Here is a 17,812-nt window from a genome sequence, read left to right as displayed (position 1 = left end):
CCGACCCGGGCCGGGGGAGTCCAGCTCCGGTGGGGAGGCGGCGGGGGCCTCCGGCGGAGTGCGTTCGGGCGGGCACTGCCCTGCGGGGCGGCGCTCCCCCGTCCCCGGCCGGCCCTCCCCCGCCGCGGCCGCCTCGGGTTTCCGCAGGGGCCGGAGGGCGGGCGGGGGCGTCACGTGCGCGCGGCCCGGGGGCCGGTTGGTCGGCGGGCAGGGGAGGGACCGCGCGCTACCCCGGGCCCGGGCTGGGGTCGGGCCGGGGTCGCGCGCTCCCGACAGCCGGGAGGGCGGCGGCGGGAAAAGGGGAGAGAGCCGGGAGCCGGAGGACCCGGGCGGCGCGTAGCGGGCTGTGCCCAGGCGGCGGCCCCGGGCGCGCGCCAAGGGAGTCCCGCCGATCCCGGGTGTCCCCCCCCACCCACACACACACCGGTCCTCGGGGCGCAGCGCCCACGGGGTCTGCGGCGGGGGGCGGCGCCCGGGGCTGCCATGAGCTCCCCGCCGCCCGCCCGCAAGGGCTTTTACCGCCAGGAGGTGACCAAGACGGCCTGGGAGGTGCGCGCCGTGTACCAGGACCTGCAGCCCGTGGGCTCCGGCGCGTACGGCGCCGTGTGGTGAGCGCAGGCCGGGCGGGGCGGCCGGCGGGCGGCGGGGGCGCGCGGCGGGGGCGGGCCGGCCTCCCGCTCAGCGGTGCGCCCCGCAGCTCGGCCGTGGACAGCCGCACCGGTGCCAAGGTGGCCATCAAGAAGCTGTACCGGCCCTTCCAGTCCGAGCTGTTCGCCAAGCGCGCCTACCGCGAGCTTCGCCTCCTCAAGCACATGCGTCACGAGAACGTGAGTCGCGCTGGTCCCCGCTCAGCTGGGCTCAGGGCCTCCTCGTCCATCCGTGCAAGTCCTGCCCTGGGAGGCTGAGGCCCTGGTACCCAGCCCCTGGGCGACCCCGCCCATGTGGCAGGGCGGACGTGCGGGATCAGGGCGTTGTACGCCACGAAGCTGCTGGGGCTCCACGTGCTGAGGGCAGGCCCCCCGCCCCCTTTCTGAGAGAGACTGCTTCCCCAGGCTCCAGTCCTCCCTGCTAGGCCAGGCCCTGCCAAGGGCTTAGCTCCTTGGCTCGTTCCTGGGGCCACATCTGGCTCCTCAACCCAGATCCCAGTCAGGGGACGGTGGCTTGCCCAGGCCAAGGGCATCCTCCAGGCCTCACCCCAACCCTGCCCCCAGCCGGAGCCTGGAGGTGAGAGAGGACACAGTCATCCTAGAGGCACCAGCCTCTTCCCTCTCCCCAGGCGTCCTCCACAGCTGCACCCCAGGCCCCCTTCTGCACCCGCGGGGTCCCTGTCCTGCGCAGTCTGCTCCAGTCCACCGCCCCAGCCTCGGTTCAGGGGTGCAGAGCTAGTCACCGAGCAGGAGTTGGCATGTCGGCATTGTCACCTCAGAGCCCTGGGGTGTCCGGTGGTGATGGGGTTTACAGAGCTGGCGTGTGGAGGGCACTAGGCAGTGGCCAGCGCAGAGACGCCTCCTTCTGTGCCGGGAGAGGGCAGGTCTGGGTCCCTTCTCTCTCCTAGGGGAGTCCCTGTTGCTTCTCGATATTCTTCCTGTGGCTCTGAACTCTGTCCCTCCCACACCAGCCATTCCTGCCTCACCCCTAGTTCGGACTGCGGGTGTGAGTACTCAGACCCTGGGCTAATCATGCTCCTGATGGTCTGGCCCCTCCTGGGTCATCAGAGCCACCAGCCTCCTTCGGGGAAAACGAGTCCCACGTCCACCAGGAAACTTGTCCCCTTGACACTGGGTCCTTCATTCACTCTGACTTTCCCTCTCTGCCCTTGGCCCTTCCCGGGGGGGGGGGGGCGGGGGGACGGGGGCAGAATCCATTTGGGACGGACAGCAGCCCAGCTCTGCCCTCCCTACCTTCTGGTTACACCCAGTCATGCCCAGGTTGGTTCCCATGAAGGCAGACCCATCTCCTCAAGGCTGCATACTCCTCCCCGACTGCCCCCCTCTCCTGCCTGCCCTGCCCATTCCCCAAGGTCTCAGGGCTTTCCTTCAGTTGCTGGGCCCCCTGGCCCAATCCCCCCCTCTGTGCCTTCCCAGCTGAGCTCCCAACCCGCTAGCAGCCAGCTGCCGCTGCCTGCATGGTGCCTGAACGCAGCTAGGAGGCTCAGCCCATCGTAAACCCATTTCCTACAAGAACGCTGAGGCTGTGAGGGGCTGGGTGCCATGGCGGGTCCCACCCTTCCACCCACGCTTCGGGCCTTCTCCCTCTCCTTCCCTGCACTTTAGGCCAGAATCCACGCCGCAGAGGTACGGAAGTCTCCATCAAGCTGATGGACCCTCCTTACACTTGGGGACCCTGTCCTCTGTCCTCTTCTTGCAAAGACACTGTCCTCATTCCCTAGTACTTGCCTGCCTCCAGGCCCTCACTGGACCTCCCTCTCTGTCCTCTCCTTCCCTGTCCCCATGGCTCTGGCTGGCGGCTCTGAAGGCCATCTAGCCGTCCCTCCACCTTGTGTCCACTCTTGCCTCACTGCTGTCTGTCCCCATACAGCACACAGAGGGACTCACTCAGCATCACACCTATTTAAACCCTTTCTCGGCAGCTCTTAGGATCGAAGCCAAACCTTCACCTGGCATGCAAGGGCCTACTTGGGCTCCCTCGGGCCTCTCCTTGGCTGCTCCCTGGCCTGGGCCTCGGCCACCTGGCCTTTCTCCCCGTGTTCCTCAAACGCTTGGAGTGTTCTCCCTTCTACCTCGGCCCCCATTTGCATGGCCTATACCAGGGGTCTTCCCTCCTGGCACATCCAGCTGCCCCTCTGGCCACTAGGATGTACAAGCTGCCCAGGGTCCTGCGGGGCTGGGTCTAGCTGTCAGCTCGATCATGGTGCTGTCGGCCTGGGCCTCTCCAGCGGAAACTAGGCTCCCTGGTGGACCTGCTGGGGGCTGGCACTCCCATGGGGGGCTGTCCCACCCTGGTCTCGAGTCTTCCATGGAGACAGGAAGAGGGGGACAAAGGGCCAAGGGGCTGGAGTCCCTTGGGTGGCTGGGAGCTGACCCAGAGTTGGGGCTGCCCCTCCCCCAGGATTCCTGTGGTCATCACTCAAAAATAGCCTGTGTCTATGGGCATGTGTGCCAGCGCTGGGTTGCGTGGCCAACAGACAGAGCCAGGCCCTGTGGACAGTGGGAAGGGACGGGGGATATCTGTAGGGGGCTTTCCTGCTCAGAGCACAGTGCCAGCCTCGGGGGTTTGCCTGAACCCCCATGCCCTCCACTGTGCCCCCGTCCCACCTGTCACTCTGGCCTCCTCCCCAGGTCATCGGGCTGCTGGACGTGTTCACTCCTGACGAAACCCTGGATGATTTCACAGACTTGTGAGTGCCGTCCTGGGAGGGCTGGGCAGGGCAGAGGGGTGTCGGGTTGCTCTTGGGTGCTGACTCGGGTTCTGTGTTGGCATGTGGGCCTGTCCCTGCGGCCCAGCGGGGTCGGGATGCACACTGCCCACCCCTTCCCCACACCACAGTCCACCCCCTGCCACGCACCCCTGGGACCCACGGCACTGGCGCAGCTGGGTGCAGCCCGGGCCTCCTTGGACCACGCTTGGCACGGGCTGTCCAGTGCTGGAGGTGTGAGCGTTGGACCTGCGTCGGTTAGCCAGCAGGCCCCGTGCTCTGGGACCCTGGCGTCAAGTATGTGGCTTTGTAACTGGAGCTGCTGACCTTTGCTGGCAGGCAGGGGAGGGGCGGCAGGGGGCCTGCCTGTGGCTGCCATCCCTGGATTCATACTGTCGTCGGCCAAGGCCGGGGGCTGAGCCTGGGAAGGGCTGAGGACAGGCTCCTTGCCGTCTGACCTTGCAGAGGTCGAGGACACACATAGGCCTCAGTGTCCTGGCGAGGTGTTAAATGTCTCTGCTCTGTGTCTCTCTCCCTCCACCTACAGGCCCAGCCTGCTCCTCTGAGCCACGTGTCCCCCTGTCCCCACCCCTGCCCACAGACACTTCCCTCCTTCCTCTTGCACCCTCTTCTGTCTCTGATCCCTGGTGCTCCCTAGACCCTAGCCTCCATGTGGCCCTGCAGGAAACCCCAGAACTCGGTCCTGACCCACCCGACATTCTGGGGCAGGTGTGCGTTGGGAAGGTGGGTGGAGCCTGGTGCTGCACTGTGGAAGGTAGAAGGTGCTGCCAGGCGATCCCCGGGGTCTCCAGGGTCTGAGCCTAGGCCCAGGGGGTGTGATGCCCACTGTCCGCACCCACCCCGGTCCCTGCAGTTACCTGGTGATGCCGTTCATGGGCACCGACCTGGGCAAACTCATGAAGCACGAGAAGCTGAGCGAGGACCGAATCCAGTTCCTTGTCTACCAGATGCTGAAGGGGCTAAAGGTGGGAGTGCACGGGGGTGCTGCAGGAGGGGCAGAGCCCCCCAGGCCAGGCCGGCGCCAGGGTGGGATTGCTCGTCCGTGGTTCTGAGGTCCCAGAGCTGACTGCCACCGACCCTCTGTCTGTCCCCATAGTACATCCATGCTGCTGGCGTCATCCACAGGGTGAGTCCTGGTGCTGGGCGGGAACTTCCTGTGGCCTGTAGGTGTGGGAGGGGCCCGACTGCCAGGAGCCTCCACTGCTGGCCTGTGAGGGGGCAAGATGGGGCCAGTGGGGAGTGTGTGCGAGGCTCACGCACAGCTGTGGGGGCCTGGGTACCTCTGTCCTTCCCGGAAGGGCATCCGGGTGGGGATGGCCGAGTCTGGCTGCCCCACATTCAGGTGTCCAGGCTCTGGCCCTGGTGTGGTGGGAGGGGCTGCTCGCCCACCTTTCTTGTGCCCCCAGGACCTGAAGCCTGGCAATCTGGCAGTGAATGAGGACTGTGAGCTGAAGGTGTGTGTTGGTTGGCATGGGCGGGGGCGGGGGGGGGGGCTGGGCATCTCTCCCCGCCTGTCCATCTGCCTGTAGCCCTGGGCCCTCAGGCCTGGGGGAGTGTTGGCTCGAGCCCAGGCAGAGGGACCAGACCCCAGCCATCCAGGCCATGGCTGGCAGCTGACAGGCAGATGGGCCCTGGGGAGGCACTTGATGCACGGGGAATGGAGGGCCGAAGTGGGCGCACTCTCACACCTGATTAAGGTGAAGGGCGGGAGGTGTCCCCGGTCCTCCATACCTGGGCCAGCATAGGGCCGAGGGGGCCCCTGCAAAGCGCTGGCCAGGTCCTGGGGTCAGCAGAGAGTAGAGGAGCAGGGAGAGGAGACCCATGGGAGTGCCCGCTCCTGAGGGTAGGAGAAGGCAAGGTCGGGTGGGGCTGGCGGCACTGGCCATGGGGAGGAACTCATGGAGAGGCCATGACCTCAGGCCCTGGAGGGTTGGCAGAGGCCCCGGTGTGCCCGGTGCTCCTGGGTCGTAGGCTGGCCCACCTGCTCCCTGGGGGCCGTATTGCCCCACCTTCCTGATTCTGACTATAGATCCTGGACTTCGGCTTGGCCAGGCAGGCCGACAGCGAGATGACTGGGTACGTGGTGACCCGGTGGTACCGTGCACCTGAGGTCATCTTGAATTGGATGCACTACACCCAGACGGGTGAGAATGGCCGGAGACGCAGAGGCACCCTGGCCTTGCCCGCCTTCTTCCCTTTCTTCATGGGAGGCCCAGCGGGGAGGCTGCTGACCTGGGATGGGATTGGGGCGAGGGTGTGGCAGGCTAGGTGGCCCCTATGTCCACGTCCCCCTCCCTGGCCCACAGAGCCCTGACGCAGGGGCTTCTGTCTCAGTGGACATCTGGTCAGCGGGCTGCATCATGGCAGAGATGATCACAGGGAAGACGCTGTTCAAGGGCAGTGACCGTATCCTACACTTGGGGGGGGGTAGGCTGGGTCTGGGGGTGGTGGTGCTGGGCATGCTGCCCCAGCCAGGTGGGGGGGTGCGCCCTGCTCTCTGGCCCCGTGCTGTGCTCCTCATCTCAGCACAGACCTGGACCAGCTGAAGGAGATCATGAAGGTGACAGGGACTCCTCCCGATGAATTTGTGCAGAGGCTGCAGAGTGCCGAGGTCAGTGGGGAGCTGGGCGGGGGCTGGAGGGGCTGGGCCCGGGCCTGTGGGTTGGCCCCTTACCCTTTCTTCCTTAAAAGGCGAAGAACTACATGAAAGGCCTCCCCGAGCTGGAGAAGAAGGATTTTGCCTCCATCCTGACTAACGCAAGTCCTCTGGGTAGGGCTGGACTGGGGGGGGGGGGGGGTTAGTGACCAGGGCGCTGGGGCCTGCGACCCTCCCTAACCAGTTCTCCCCGCAGCTGTGAACCTCCTGGAGAAGATGCTGGTACTGGATGCAGAACGGCGGGTGACTGCGGCCGAGGCGCTCACACACCCCTACTTCGAGTCACTGCAGGACACGGAGGACGAACCCAAGGCCCAGAAGTACGACGAGTCCTTTGACGATGTGGATCGCACGCTGGACGAGTGGAAGCGTGAGTGGGGGGCTCTGGGCAGGGGCCTGTGCATGGGCTCTGAGTCCTGGGATGCAGGTCAGCTGAGGAACACAACAGACTCAGAGGGCAGTGGGGCTTCTGGGTCAAGGTGACCTCTGGCTGGAGCTGAGGGATGGAAGAATGTTCCTGGCAGGAGGTTCGGCACAAACGAGAGCAGGAGGGGAGTTCTGGGAGTTGCAGGAGGCAGCTCTCAGCTCAGGGCCGTTGTGAGCACTTGGCTTCTCCCAGCCCTGCCGGCCCTGCCCAGTGCTGCCCACATCCTCCCCATGTCCTGGCCATTCTGGAGCCCCTCCACTCCCACTCATCCCCCAGGCCTCCACTCTTACCTCTTGAACTCGTCCTTGCCTCTCTGCCCTTTTCGGGACCCCTCCCACCTGCACAACTCACACCTCTCACGTCCTGCCAACAGCAGAAGCCCCCCACCCCCAGGCCCAGCCAGCCCCCTCACCACCCCTCGCCTGTTCCTCCAGTCCCACTGAGCAGTTCAGATGTACCTGTAACTGCTCTGTACTGCCAGGCTGGCCTTTGCCTTACACTAAGGGCCCATCCCTTCCTCCCTGAGGGCCAACCAGCAGATATTAAGCCTCAGGCTTGGGCTCAGGGACACCTGCCAGGTCCCCAGGCCTCCCTCTGCTGTGGTCCTGGAGCCCTGCGCTGGAACTGTCTTGGCAGAATGGCAGGCAGTGAGGGCTGGGCTTGGTGTCCCTCTCTTGGTGGCTGCAGTACCAGCCTGGAGGGTGCTGGGATGTCCGAGGGCAGCGGTTAGCACTGTTGGGGCCGTGGCACATGGTGGCCACTGTGTCCTAGGCCCCATCTTGGCTCTGCCTCAGACACAGGGCCTTGGTCCTACACGTGGGGGTCAGGGTGGGACTGGGCTGGTGGTTCCCAAATCACGTTCCTTAAGCCACGGGGTGCTTGTAACTCTCAACAGAGCTCCGCCCTTGGTTGTGCTGTTTTGTGCTTTTAAGTTTCGTTCAGTTTGGGGAAAGTTTTCTGCTGCTAAAAAAGATAACATGAAAACCACGGGCCACAGGCAACTCTCTGTGGTCCCCACCCACACAGACTGTGGTAAGAGGTTTTACTTTTACTATAGACCATGGGGAACACGTGACCTGTTTGTGGCTAAGCCCCTGGTCAGGAATGCAAACTCTCACCGCCTCCTGTTTCCCTGGGAACAGCCAGCTTCACATAGACCTTCCGTGTATGGGTTGAGCCCTGTGTTAGGATCAGATGAAGGGCCTAGGAGGCACCACAGGGGGCGGGAATACATCCATGCCACAGGCAGGGCAAACCGCAGATCGTCTGCTCTAAATGCACAGTGTTTCCTGAACTGGGCTCTGGAGGAGCAGAGTCCCCCAAACAGGTGCTCCACTGGCCAGGTGAGCCTGGAAACAGTGAGGTAGGCTGAGCAGAACCTGTCCCGCTGCAGACTGGCCAGAGGAGAAGCAAATCAGGCTTTCTCCTTCCTTTGGGATGGCTTGCTCTGGGGACAGGGGACAGGACCACTAGGCAAGGAGGGCAGATGCTGTGGGTGGTGGGAATTCCCCTCGTTTAAGTTTCTATGGATAGTCTCGATCCAGAAATCGAGGTGTGCCCTGCTGGGGCCCTGAGTGGCTCCGCTTGAGTGGACACATTGATTTACATTGCCAGGACAGCCTCTGCTCACTGCAGAAGGCTGCGGGGCCAGGGCCTGTCTGGCCACGCCAGGGGCAGTGGGTTTGGGTTACAGGAGCCCCTTCGGGGTGGATGGGCACAGGTGGGCTGAGAGTGGCCGTAGCCTCGGATGAAGTGGCACCTGCACTCCAGCAATGACCTCTGGCCCTGATGTTTTTGGGAACTGGCTGGGCCCCTAGGTCAATGGCTAACAGCCTGTGCTCTAGGGCCGGGGAGCTCTTCCCACCCCTACCCTGAGCCGCCCCTCACAGGACTCAGTGCTGGTCAGGGCAGGTACCAGTGAGCTGGGCCCAGTGTTCTTCCTGGGTCACTGGCTTCTGCCTTTGGTGTGAATTGTAGGAACTGATTCTGAAGGGTGATGGGGCCCCTTCTCCCGTGATGATCTGTCTCCCTCACCCCACCCCAGGTGTCACATATAAGGAAGTGCTCAGCTTCAAGCCTCCCCGGCAGCTGGGGACCAAGGTGTCCAAGGAGACAGCGCTGTGAAGACCCCTGGGCCCTGAGAGCGGTGGGGAGGGGGCCTTGAGGACCCTGGCTGGGGCTTCCACCTGGAAGGGGATCCTGATTATCACTGTGACTCTGGCTGGGGTTTGCATCCCAGGAGACCTATGGTTCCATGGACCCCCTCCCCCAGCCGTTACCCTGCTCTCAAGGCTACACCTCAGTCTAACCTTGGGGGGGGGGGGCATCTGGACCTTCTGAACAGGATGCCAAACTGACCTGGGACTGGCCTCTGACTCCCTGGGCAGTGGTCCCCTTCCCCAGGTGCAACAAGAAGCCTCAGAGCCTGTGGGGGATGGGGGTGGTGAGGCTTGGGTCAAGGTTTGGCCTGACCCTGTCCGCTCCAGCCCCTGCTGGAACCCAGTTCACACAGCTGAAAGAGACACACAGGGAGGGCACTGAGTGCCTACTCAGGGATGTCTCTCCTGGGGGGGCGTTGGTGTGGACTCTCCTGAACCCCCAGCCCAGAATGTAAATTGGCCCTGTGCTATGCCCACATGACGGGAAGGAAATAAACCCTTTTGTAGAGATCCCACTCTGGCTTTCCTTCCTTTTTTTTTTTTTTTAAACGTTTATTTTTTTTGGGGGGGGGGGGGGACAAAGACAGAGCATGAACGGGGGAGGGGCAGAGAGAGAGGGAGACACAGAATCGGAAACAGGCTCTGAGCCATCAGCCCAGAGCCCGACGCGGGGCTCGAACTCACGGACCGGGAGATCGTGACCTGGCTGAAGTCGGACGCTTAACCGACTGCGCCACCCAGGCGCCCCGTGGCTTTCCTTTCTAATTCTCGCGCTGGATCTCCACCTTTAGGTCTCTGAGCTGCGGCCAGGCATAGAGAAAAGAAGCTGGCTCCCGAGCCTCAATCCCTACTTACTAGCTGTGCCGGGGCACGCCCTTCCTCCCAGGTCCACAGTGAGCCCAGAGCCTGAAGCCCCCGGGGTAGGGATTGGCCCCGCCCCTTCTGAGGACTTCTCTAAAGGTTTAGACTCTGGAGCCAGGCCCCAGGCAGAGCCCGCTCGGGACGGGGCGTTAGGGCCCAACGTGGGGCTCAGTCCCAGCTGTCTGAGCTCCCAGCAGTCTCCAGGGCCAGGTTCCTGGAGAGGAGGGGTCACGCTAGACGCTTTGAGGCACCTGTCACACACAGTACGCCAGTGGGTTCTGTTGTCATTTGAAACCTCCCGCCCCGGCGTCCACGTGCCAGCGCCATCGGCGAGCTCGCGCAGCCTTCTGCCAGCCAGTGGACGTCTCGGAGAGCCGGGCTCTCTAGGCTCCAGGGCTCCTGCGTTCGCACTGGCTCCTCCCACTTGTCCCCAGGGCAGGTACGCCCAAAGCGGGGCCAGGCCGTCCCCCTTCTGGCCTGGAGTTCGGCCGGACACGTGAACAGTTGGCCCAGCCGAGTTGCCACAGTGGACACCGGCCTTCTCTGCTCAGGGGCTCTCTGGTGCTCCCGGGGCCGACCCTTCTCTGGACCCCCGGCTCAGGGCGATCCGGGAAGGGCGGTCTGCCACAGGCCTCGCCTCTGGGACCACGTGTGCCAGGATGGCCAGTCAGAGTACGCCAGCCCCATAGCCACCGTGATTGGCTGAGGGGTGGGCACCTGATCCCAAATGACCCAATCGGAGTCTTCCCGGCGCTGGTAGCTTGTCCGTTGTGGACTCTGGCTGGTGCCTCGACCGGGACGGTGGGAACCCCGGTGGGGCCGCGGGCCGCATCCTTCCCGCCGTAGGGGCCATTCCTACACTTCCGGGGCACCCACGAACGGGGTTGGCTGCACTCCCGCCCAGGGCCCCGCCTCCTACGTGCCCCGCCCCCCAGGGCCTATTCCCTTCAGAACGCCGCCTCCGTGAAGCCCGCCGCCTCAGGATTCGGGCCCTGGGCGCTGTTGCCAGAGCCCTTATGTTTCAGGCCCCTGGCTCCCACTTTCCTCCTCTCTGGCCATCTGGCTCGGTTGCTGGCCTCATGCATGCATTCCTCGCCCAGACCCTCCCTCTGTTCGCCTTGCCCTCCTGCCTTGCCTCGCCCCACGCTTCCGCGGCTCTTGTCTAGCTGCTCTGCCACCCCCTGACCCTCCGACTGGTCTGCTCTTTGGCCAGGGTCTTTCTGGAGCTCAAATCGGACCCCGCCACTCCCTTCTTACACCTCGGGGGAAGCGCTGCGCGTCGACGTCGCTCAGGCCCGGGCTCCCCTAGCCCAAGCGGCCCTCGGATGCGTCCCAGGGCAGCGCCAGACGTGATGGGCTGAGGACGCGTCTGACGCCTTGGCCTGCGCGGTCAGGCTGGGTCGGGGGAGATTTGGGGCGGTCCGCGGGGTCCTGGGCACACTGGACTTCACCCGCCCCCTCCACCTCTAGAGGGAGAGGGAGGCCCGCGACACGCCGCAGGCTCCGGGCTGGGGTGGGGGAAGGTAGGTCTTGGAGCCGCAGCCGGAGCGCGGAGTAGCAGAGATGGGGCAGCACAGCCCCGGCCCGGGCCCCAGGCGTCTCGCCAGCCCAGCTCCCGTCAGGCCGCGCTTCGGGGCGGGGTTTTGGGCGCTGGGTCAGAGTCTGAGGAAGTGGGGAAATCTGGCCCTGGGAGCCCCCCTGTCGGCCTACTTCCCTGCCTGGATTCTGCGTGTTCCTGCCCAGGCTCCCTGCCGGTCGTCCCAGCTCCCGGGGGCTGCAAGGAGGGGACAGGCAGTGCATTCACCTGCCCAGCCAGGGTGGCCCAAAGTGACCACGGCTGTGCCATGAGGACTGCGCTGGTGTACCACGAGGACATGGCAGCGGCCCGGCTGCTCTGGGAAGAGTAAGTGTGACCTGGCAGAGGTGGGAGGATGGAGAGGGGGCTCTGGACCCTGAGCTCTGTGTCCACTCAGCCCTGAGTGTGAGATCGAGCGTCCGGAGCGCCTGACTGCAGCCCTGGAGCGCCTGCGGCAGCGGGGCCTGGAGCAGAGGTGTCTACAGTTGGCAGCCCGAGAGGCCTCCGAGGCAGAGCTGGGCCTGGTACACAGGTCAGACCCTGGGGAGCCACGTGCCACAGAGGAGGCCAGCTAGGACCTGAGGCCACCCAGCCTGCCAGCATCTTGAAAACAGAGCATCTCCCCTACCTGCCTCAGTTTCACCATTGGGTGGGTGGGTGACGAAACAGTGAGGTGGGCAGTGCCCCCAGGGGTCCAGCCCCTCTTTCTCCTCCTCTTCCTGCTGGTGACCCTGCCTTGCCTACCTGTCCCCCTGCAGCCCAGAGTATGTGTCCTTGTTGCGAGGAACCCAGACCTTGAGCACCAGGGAACTACAGGCGCTGTCTGGACAATACGACGCTGTCTACTTCCATCCGGTGCGGCCCTGGGGACACACCACTTCCTGGGTGGGGACATGCTACCTCCCCACCGCACATCCACATGCCCGTGCCTGATTTATGGCCTTGCCGCCAACCCTGGCCAAAGGCCCCACATTCACGAATGTGCACATGGCCTACACGCCCTGCTGCCTGCTGTACCCTGCGCGGGCCTGGGCGGAGCCTGTGAGGTGTGGGGGGTGGGGGCTCATTTGCACCCCTGCCCCACAGAGTACCTTCCACTGTGCCCGGCTGGCCGTGGGGGCTGCGCTGCAGCTGGTGGACGCCGTGCTGACGGGGGCTGTGCACAACGGGCTGGCCCTGGTGAGGTGAGAGCTGTCCCCTTCCTGGGTCGCTCCCACCCGCGGGTGGCCCTGTGAGGGCACAGGATGACCCTGATGTACCCCGCACCCAATTTTCACCCACAGACCTCCTGGGCATCACGGCCAGAGAGCCGCTGCCAACGGATTCTGCGTGTTCAACAATGTGGCCATAGCAGCCAAATACGCCAAGCAGAGACACGGGCTGCACAGGTGTGCACTGCGAGGCAGGGGCCCAGGCCCGACAGGAGGGTGGGAGAGCGGGCTGCTGAGAGACCCCGTCCAGCCCCTTGTCTTCCTGGGGTGGGCTGTGGCCCCAAGGTCAGAGGCTCTGCCGCTCAGTGACCTCTGAGCACTCCCTGTCCCCAGGATCCTCATTGTCGACTGGGATGTCCACCATGGTCAGGGCATCCAGTATATCTTTGAGGATGACCCCAGGTGAGCCGGGGACGCGACCCTTCCCCGAGACCCTTTGCTGGGAGCCATGGGGACAAGGTCTTGACCTCTGGTCGTGGCTGGTTGTCCACAGCGTCCTCTACTTTTCCTGGCACCGCTATGAGCATGGGCACTTTTGGCCCCACCTTCGAGAATCGGATGCAGATGCTGTTGGGCAGGGGCAGGGCCGTGGCTTCACTGTCAACCTGCCCTGGAATCAGGTGCCTGCCTCTCCCGCCAGCCGCCTACACAGAGCCCCTCACCCAGGCCTCGCCCCTGCCCCGCAGCCCCAGGCCTCCTGAACAGAGTTCAGGGCATCCTTCCAGGGTCACCCCCAGAGTTTGGGCCCCAGGGACGGAGACTTCATAGCCCTCTGCCACGGGGCCCAGCACTGATGCCCCATGGCCACAGGTTGGGATGGGAAATGCTGACTACGTGGCCGCCTTCCTCCATGTGCTGCTCCCCGTGGCCTTTGAGGTAACTGCATGGGGGGCAGGAGTGGTCTTGATGCCAGGAGAAGGGGAGGGTGATCCTCTGTCCAGAGTACCCGCCCCCCCAACCCCCCCCCCCCCCCCGCCCACACCATAGCAGAATGGAACCCTCCGGATGGGGAGTGCTATCTGGAGGGGCCTCCTTTACCCCTGCTCCGGTCTCTTTCCTGCCCATCCCCGCGTGGCCCCGCCCACAGTTTGACCCTGAGCTGGTGCTCATCTCAGCAGGATTTGACTCTGCGATCGGGGATCCTGAGGTGAGGGCCTGGCCTGGCAGGGGAGGGCTCCCGGGGTCCCGGGGCCAGGCGCCCATCACGCTGGGCTCTGGTTCCAGGGGCAGATGCGGGCCACGCCGGAGTGCTTCTCCCACCTCACGCAGCTGCTGCAGGTGCTGGCCGGCGGCCGAGTCTGTGCTGTGCTGGAGGTGACCGTGACAGCTGGGAGGGCTCACTGGTCAGATGCGGGGGAGCCATCAGAGGGGGCCTGCTGTACAGGACGGGGTATCCTGCCTGGGATGGCGACGCCCCGGCCCAGTCACATCCCTTCCTTTCTTTCTCCTCCCAGGGAGGCTACCACCTGGAGTCGCTGTCCCAGTCCGTGTGCATGGTGGTGAAGGCGCTGCTGGGTGACCCTGCCTTGCCCCTGTCGGGGCCCATGGAGCCTCATCACAGGTTCGGGGCCAGGAAGGTGGGAAGGGCTGGGGGTGCGATGCCAGGCCTCACTGCTCCTGCTTCTCCCCACAGTGCCCTGGAATCCATCCAGAGAGTCCGGGCTGCCCAGGCCCCTCATTGGAAGAGCCTCCGGCAGCAAGGTCAGTGTGGCCTAAGCTGGGAGGCAGGGTCACATCCTGGGCTCCCACGCAGTGGCTTTGACTCCGAACCACCCCCTAGGGTCGACCCCCATACTGAATCCCAGCACCTACTCCCTGGAGCGGAGAGCCTCACCTGTATCTCCCGGGGGACCCAAATTCAAGGCAGCAGAGGCGCAGGCCTCGGCCGCACTGAGTTCCCTCCTAGACCAGCTGCACCTCAACCCCACACTGCCTGTGCGCACGGCTGTTGCCCTGACTGCACTGGATGCCGCTCTGGTCCTACCCGCCGACGTCCTCCGTCAGGAGGGGTCAGCCCCACAGGAGGAGACACGGGCCTGGGCCAGGTGGGCAGCGTGGGCCTGGGGAGGGGGATGGGGCTGTGTGTGTACATGTGCTGCGGTCTGTCAATTCCTGTCCATGTGTCTTGGTTTCCCACCATAGGCTACACGAGGCCCTGGCCCAGGACAGGGCTCTCACTGCACTTGGGAAGGTCCTGCACCTCTTGAATGGGATCCTGGATGGGCAGGTGGGTGCACCTGGGATGGGCCAAGGGTGGCCACGAGCCAGGGGCAGGGCCCAGGGCCCAGGACCTGCCCACAGCAGATGGCCTGTCCAGGGGAGTGCTCGGTGGCGCACAACCACATGGACGTGAGTTACCTTGTGCCTGGGCCCTTTCTAGAACAGTCCTCAGGGACAGGGTCATGAGTTCAGGGTCACTCAGTCTTCCCAACTAAATACTCCTTGACGGAGAGGTGAAGTGGATGACGTGAGTTAGTTTTAAGCATCTCACAGATGGCAGCTATGTAGAGGGGGCCCAGAGAAGGGGCAGATGTGTCTGTTTATCTGGTTGGGAGTGGTCCTGCGCGCCCACTGTCGACCCCTCCAGGTGAGCAGTGGCATTGCAGCAACCCCGGAGCCCGCCGCGGCTCCCACCCTGGATGTGGTCATTCGGCGGGGCTTGTCCCACGGAGCGCGGAGGTGAGTCTTCAGGGCATGGCCCGTGGGCACCCCCTGCCCTGCTGGCCACCACTCCTGCTCCCCGCTGCGTGGGGAGGGCTCTGGGAATGGATTCCAGGTTGGGTGAGTGCAACCTGTCCCGGGGCCAACTTTTCCTCCAGGCTTCTCTGTGTGGCTGTGGGACAGCTGGATCGGCCCGCAGACCTTGCCGACGACGGGTATGACCCTTGGGTCAGGTGTACATCCAGCCTTGTGTGTGGGTGGGCACGCAGTCCTGGGTCCCCATGGGTGATGGGTGGGCAGGGCCTTCCACAGCTGGGGGCTGGCAGAGGAGTCCCTGGGAGGGTCTCCAGCACAGAGGGTCAGCAGTGCTCCCTCCCCTCCTCCACCTCCCCTTCTGTGGTCTGGGCTCTGGAGGGCAAACAGCAGCTCACCCCCCGCGCGCGCGTGCTCGCTCTTCCCTGCTCACCCCCCGCGCGTGCTCCCTCTATCCTGCTCACCCCCCGCGCGTGCTCGCTCTTCCCTGGAAGGAGGAATCTGTGGCTGAAGATCAGAGGCAAGGAGGCGGCCGCCCCATCCATGTTCCAGGTCTCCGTGCCACTGCCAGGGGTGAGCGGTGATGTCGAGGGCAGGGTGTCCTCGTGCTGGCTGGCCCGCTCCTCCCCCTGCCCTTCCTGGTGGGGCTGTTGGTGTGGCTGCGCACCTGATACTGGGAGGCAGGGTGACCCCTGACTGCCGTTCTTCCCACAGACTACTGGTGGGTTCGTGAGCTGCGTTCTGGCCCTTGTGCTGCCCCTGGCCTATGGCTTCCAGCCTGACCTCGTGTTGGTGGCGCTGGGGCCAGCCCACGGCCTGCAGGCCCCCCAAGCCGCACTCCTGGCTTCTCTGCTGCGGGGGCCGGCGGGGGGCCGAGTCTTGGTCCTGCTGGAGCAGGTGAGCTGGGCAGGGGGCGGATGTGCTGGGGGTGGGGGTGGGGGCAGGTGGGGAGCGACCAGTGACTTGCTGCTTCCACCTCTGCTCCCGGCCCAGGGATCCACATCCCAGCTTGCAGGGATCCTGGCCCGGGTGTTGCAGGGAGAGGCGCCCCCCGGCCTGGGTCCCTTCTCCATGGCCTCCCCAGAGGACACACAGGCCCTGATATACCTGAGAGGGCAGCTGGAAGCAGAGTGGAAGATGCTGCAGGTGGCCGGTGAGGCTGGGGGGGCACGGCCCAGGCTGAATACTGGGTCTGGGGGAAGCAGCTCACCGCAGTGACAAGCTGACTGTGCACCTCTTCCCAGCTCCTCAAGTGCCGTGACCGGGCAGCTTGAAATCTGCCAGGGTGGGAGTCTTTGCACTCCAGAGGTGACACCACAGACTAGTCCCCCAAGAGCCGGCTTTAAACACTCACGTGTGCACCACTGCCTGAGGCCTCTGTCCTGATGGCCAGGCTACAGAGCTGTCCGGGGCTCTGGCTCAGGGACACTATGTCCACGGCCGTGACCGGGAGCCCCCCCCTCCAGTGGTCTGCCTCTGCACAGATGGTTCCATCCTCACTTCCTGCACGCCTCTTAACCTCAAAAAATAAAAGTCGTTTTACCAGCAAAAATGGGCTTATTCAGGAATAGCAGAGAACTGAAATTCAGGATAAGTAGACTATGGCAAAGCCATACGCAAGTGTAACTAACAAAGAAGAGGAACGTTATTTTATGGAAAAGGAGGCAGTGGGGAGGGATCGTTTTGAATGAGCATCCGTTGGAGAAGGACGATGAGGATTTCTGAGGATTCTTTCCTGCTGACGCTTCTGTTGGGTCTGGAATTGACGATTCCTCCTGTGATTGGCCGAATGGTGCAGCTCCCGTCCTGGCATCCCAGGCCCATGCCAGCGAGCGTCCCTTTATTCCTGTTCACACTTCCCCCCTCCTTTTGATCAAGGTCTTTTCTTTGAAAGCATCACTGTTCGAGGCAGGTTTTCCACATGTAGTGGTTTTGTCCGTCGGTGCCAGGAAGGACATTTCCCGTGTCAAGGACCATGTCAGAGGGAAAGTGCGTCCCAGCTGGAAACCACTTAAGGCCAAGTTTGAGTAAGAAGGAAGGTCAGGAAGGCCGGGCACTCCCATCTAAAGTCTCTCTCTTCTCAAGGTTATAAGTATTGCAGATGATTTCCTTATTGTGCCCGGCACATCATTTTTACAAAAGTTTGGCAGGCAACAAAATATAAAACCTAAAATAAGTATATAAAACAAGACAGTAGTGTAACAGTAGTGTAACAATCCCAAAGTGAATGATGGTTCTAAACCAGGACCCTTGGTCTACAAAGTAGCCAACTTGAGGTATTTCTTGGCACTTACTCCCATTTAGGGGAGAAAAATTCTCTCTGTGGAGGCAAGCCCAGCATCCTGTACGCCTTCTCTCATGGCCCCCTCCCCAAACCCCTCCAGCAACCCTCAGTTTGGTCTTTGTATTTGAGAGTCTCTTATGTTTTGTTCTCCTCCCTGTTCTTACATTATTTTTGCTTCCCTTCCCTTATGTTCATCTGTCTTGTATCTTAATTCCACATATGAGTCAAGTCATATGATATTTGTCTTTCTCTAATTTCATTTAGCGTAATACCCTCCAGTTCCATCCATGTTGTTGCAAATGGCAAGATTTCATTCTTTTTGATTGCCGACTAATACTCCATTGTGTGTGTGTGTGTGTGTGTGTGTATCACATCTTTATCCATTGATCCGTTGATGGACATTTGGGCTTTTTCCGTACTTTGGCTATTGGTGAAAGCGCTGCTATAAACATTGGGGTGCATGTGCCCCTTCGAAACAGCACGCCTGTATCGCTTGGGTAAATACCTAGTAGTGCAATTGCTGGGTCGTAGGGCAGTTCTATTTTTA

General features: G+C 63.2%; 2 protein-coding genes across 5 annotated transcripts; both read left to right on the top strand.

Moving 5' to 3' along the window:
- The first annotated feature begins 354 nt into the window (after positions 1 to 354).
- On the top strand, positions 355 to 9,154 carry MAPK12 (mitogen-activated protein kinase 12). The gene is made up of 12 exons (XM_043563054.1): positions 355 to 608; positions 698 to 827; positions 3,300 to 3,358; positions 4,251 to 4,362; positions 4,494 to 4,523; positions 4,804 to 4,851; positions 5,427 to 5,541; positions 5,732 to 5,803; positions 5,929 to 6,008; positions 6,089 to 6,167; positions 6,250 to 6,423; positions 8,525 to 9,154. The coding sequence occupies exons 1-12, from the start codon at positions 484 to 486 to the stop codon at positions 8,602 to 8,604; spliced, it is 1,104 nt and encodes a 367-aa protein (XP_043418989.1). The 5' UTR covers positions 355 to 483; the 3' UTR covers positions 8,605 to 9,154.
- A 1,106-nt stretch (positions 9,155 to 10,260) lies between these two features.
- Positions 10,261 to 16,533, top strand: HDAC10 (histone deacetylase 10). 4 transcript variants are annotated; one of them, XM_043563051.1, is made up of 21 exons: positions 10,261 to 10,342; positions 10,714 to 11,403; positions 11,474 to 11,608; positions 11,835 to 11,931; positions 12,163 to 12,260; positions 12,360 to 12,464; positions 12,621 to 12,689; positions 12,781 to 12,907; positions 13,098 to 13,163; positions 13,375 to 13,434; positions 13,512 to 13,601; positions 13,742 to 13,848; positions 13,921 to 13,988; positions 14,068 to 14,332; positions 14,430 to 14,514; positions 14,875 to 14,966; positions 15,107 to 15,163; positions 15,476 to 15,554; positions 15,696 to 15,878; positions 15,975 to 16,134; positions 16,226 to 16,533. In XM_043563051.1, the coding sequence occupies exons 2-21, from the start codon at positions 11,345 to 11,347 to the stop codon at positions 16,240 to 16,242; spliced, it is 2,019 nt and encodes a 672-aa protein (XP_043418986.1). In that variant the 5' UTR covers positions 10,261 to 10,342; positions 10,714 to 11,344; the 3' UTR covers positions 16,243 to 16,533. The 4 variants fall into 4 exon arrangements, with proteins under 4 accessions (XP_043418986.1, XP_043418988.1, XP_043418985.1 ...); XM_043563050.1 differs by having other exon boundaries at positions 10,280 to 10,342; positions 15,696 to 16,134; XM_043563053.1 differs by lacking the exon at positions 12,621 to 12,689 and having other exon boundaries at positions 10,278 to 11,403.
- Positions 16,534 to 17,812: the final 1,279 nt, after the last annotated feature.

The sequence above is a fragment of the Prionailurus bengalensis genome, chromosome B4, assembly GCF_016509475.1.
Source record: "Prionailurus bengalensis isolate Pbe53 chromosome B4, Fcat_Pben_1.1_paternal_pri, whole genome shotgun sequence".
NCBI classification, from domain to species: domain Eukaryota; kingdom Metazoa; phylum Chordata; class Mammalia; order Carnivora; family Felidae; genus Prionailurus; species Prionailurus bengalensis.
Note: the sequence above shows the minus strand (reverse complement) of the source record. Positions and strands in the feature narration are given on the sequence as shown.

Bases quoted from the DNA above. Each gene is read 5' to 3' on its own strand.
- HDAC10 (XM_043563050.1), top strand. From the start codon at position 11,345: ATGAGGACTGCGCTGGTGTACCACGAGGACATGGCAGCGGCCCGGCTG. The intron at 12,465-12,620 runs GTGTGCACTGCG...CCCTGTCCCCAG, and splicing joins CAGAGACACGGGCTGCACAG to GATCCTCATTGTCGACTGGG. The intron at 14,333-14,429 runs GTGGGCAGCGTG...TTCCCACCATAG, and splicing joins GAGACACGGGCCTGGGCCAG to GCTACACGAGGCCCTGGCCC.
- MAPK12 (XM_043563054.1), top strand. From the start codon at position 484: ATGAGCTCCCCGCCGCCCGCCCGCAAGGGCTTTTACCGCCAGGAGGTG. The intron at 828-3,299 runs GTGAGTCGCGCT...CCTCCTCCCCAG, and splicing joins AGCACATGCGTCACGAGAAC to GTCATCGGGCTGCTGGACGT. The intron at 5,804-5,928 runs GTATCCTACACT...ATCTCAGCACAG, and splicing joins GCTGTTCAAGGGCAGTGACC to ACCTGGACCAGCTGAAGGAG.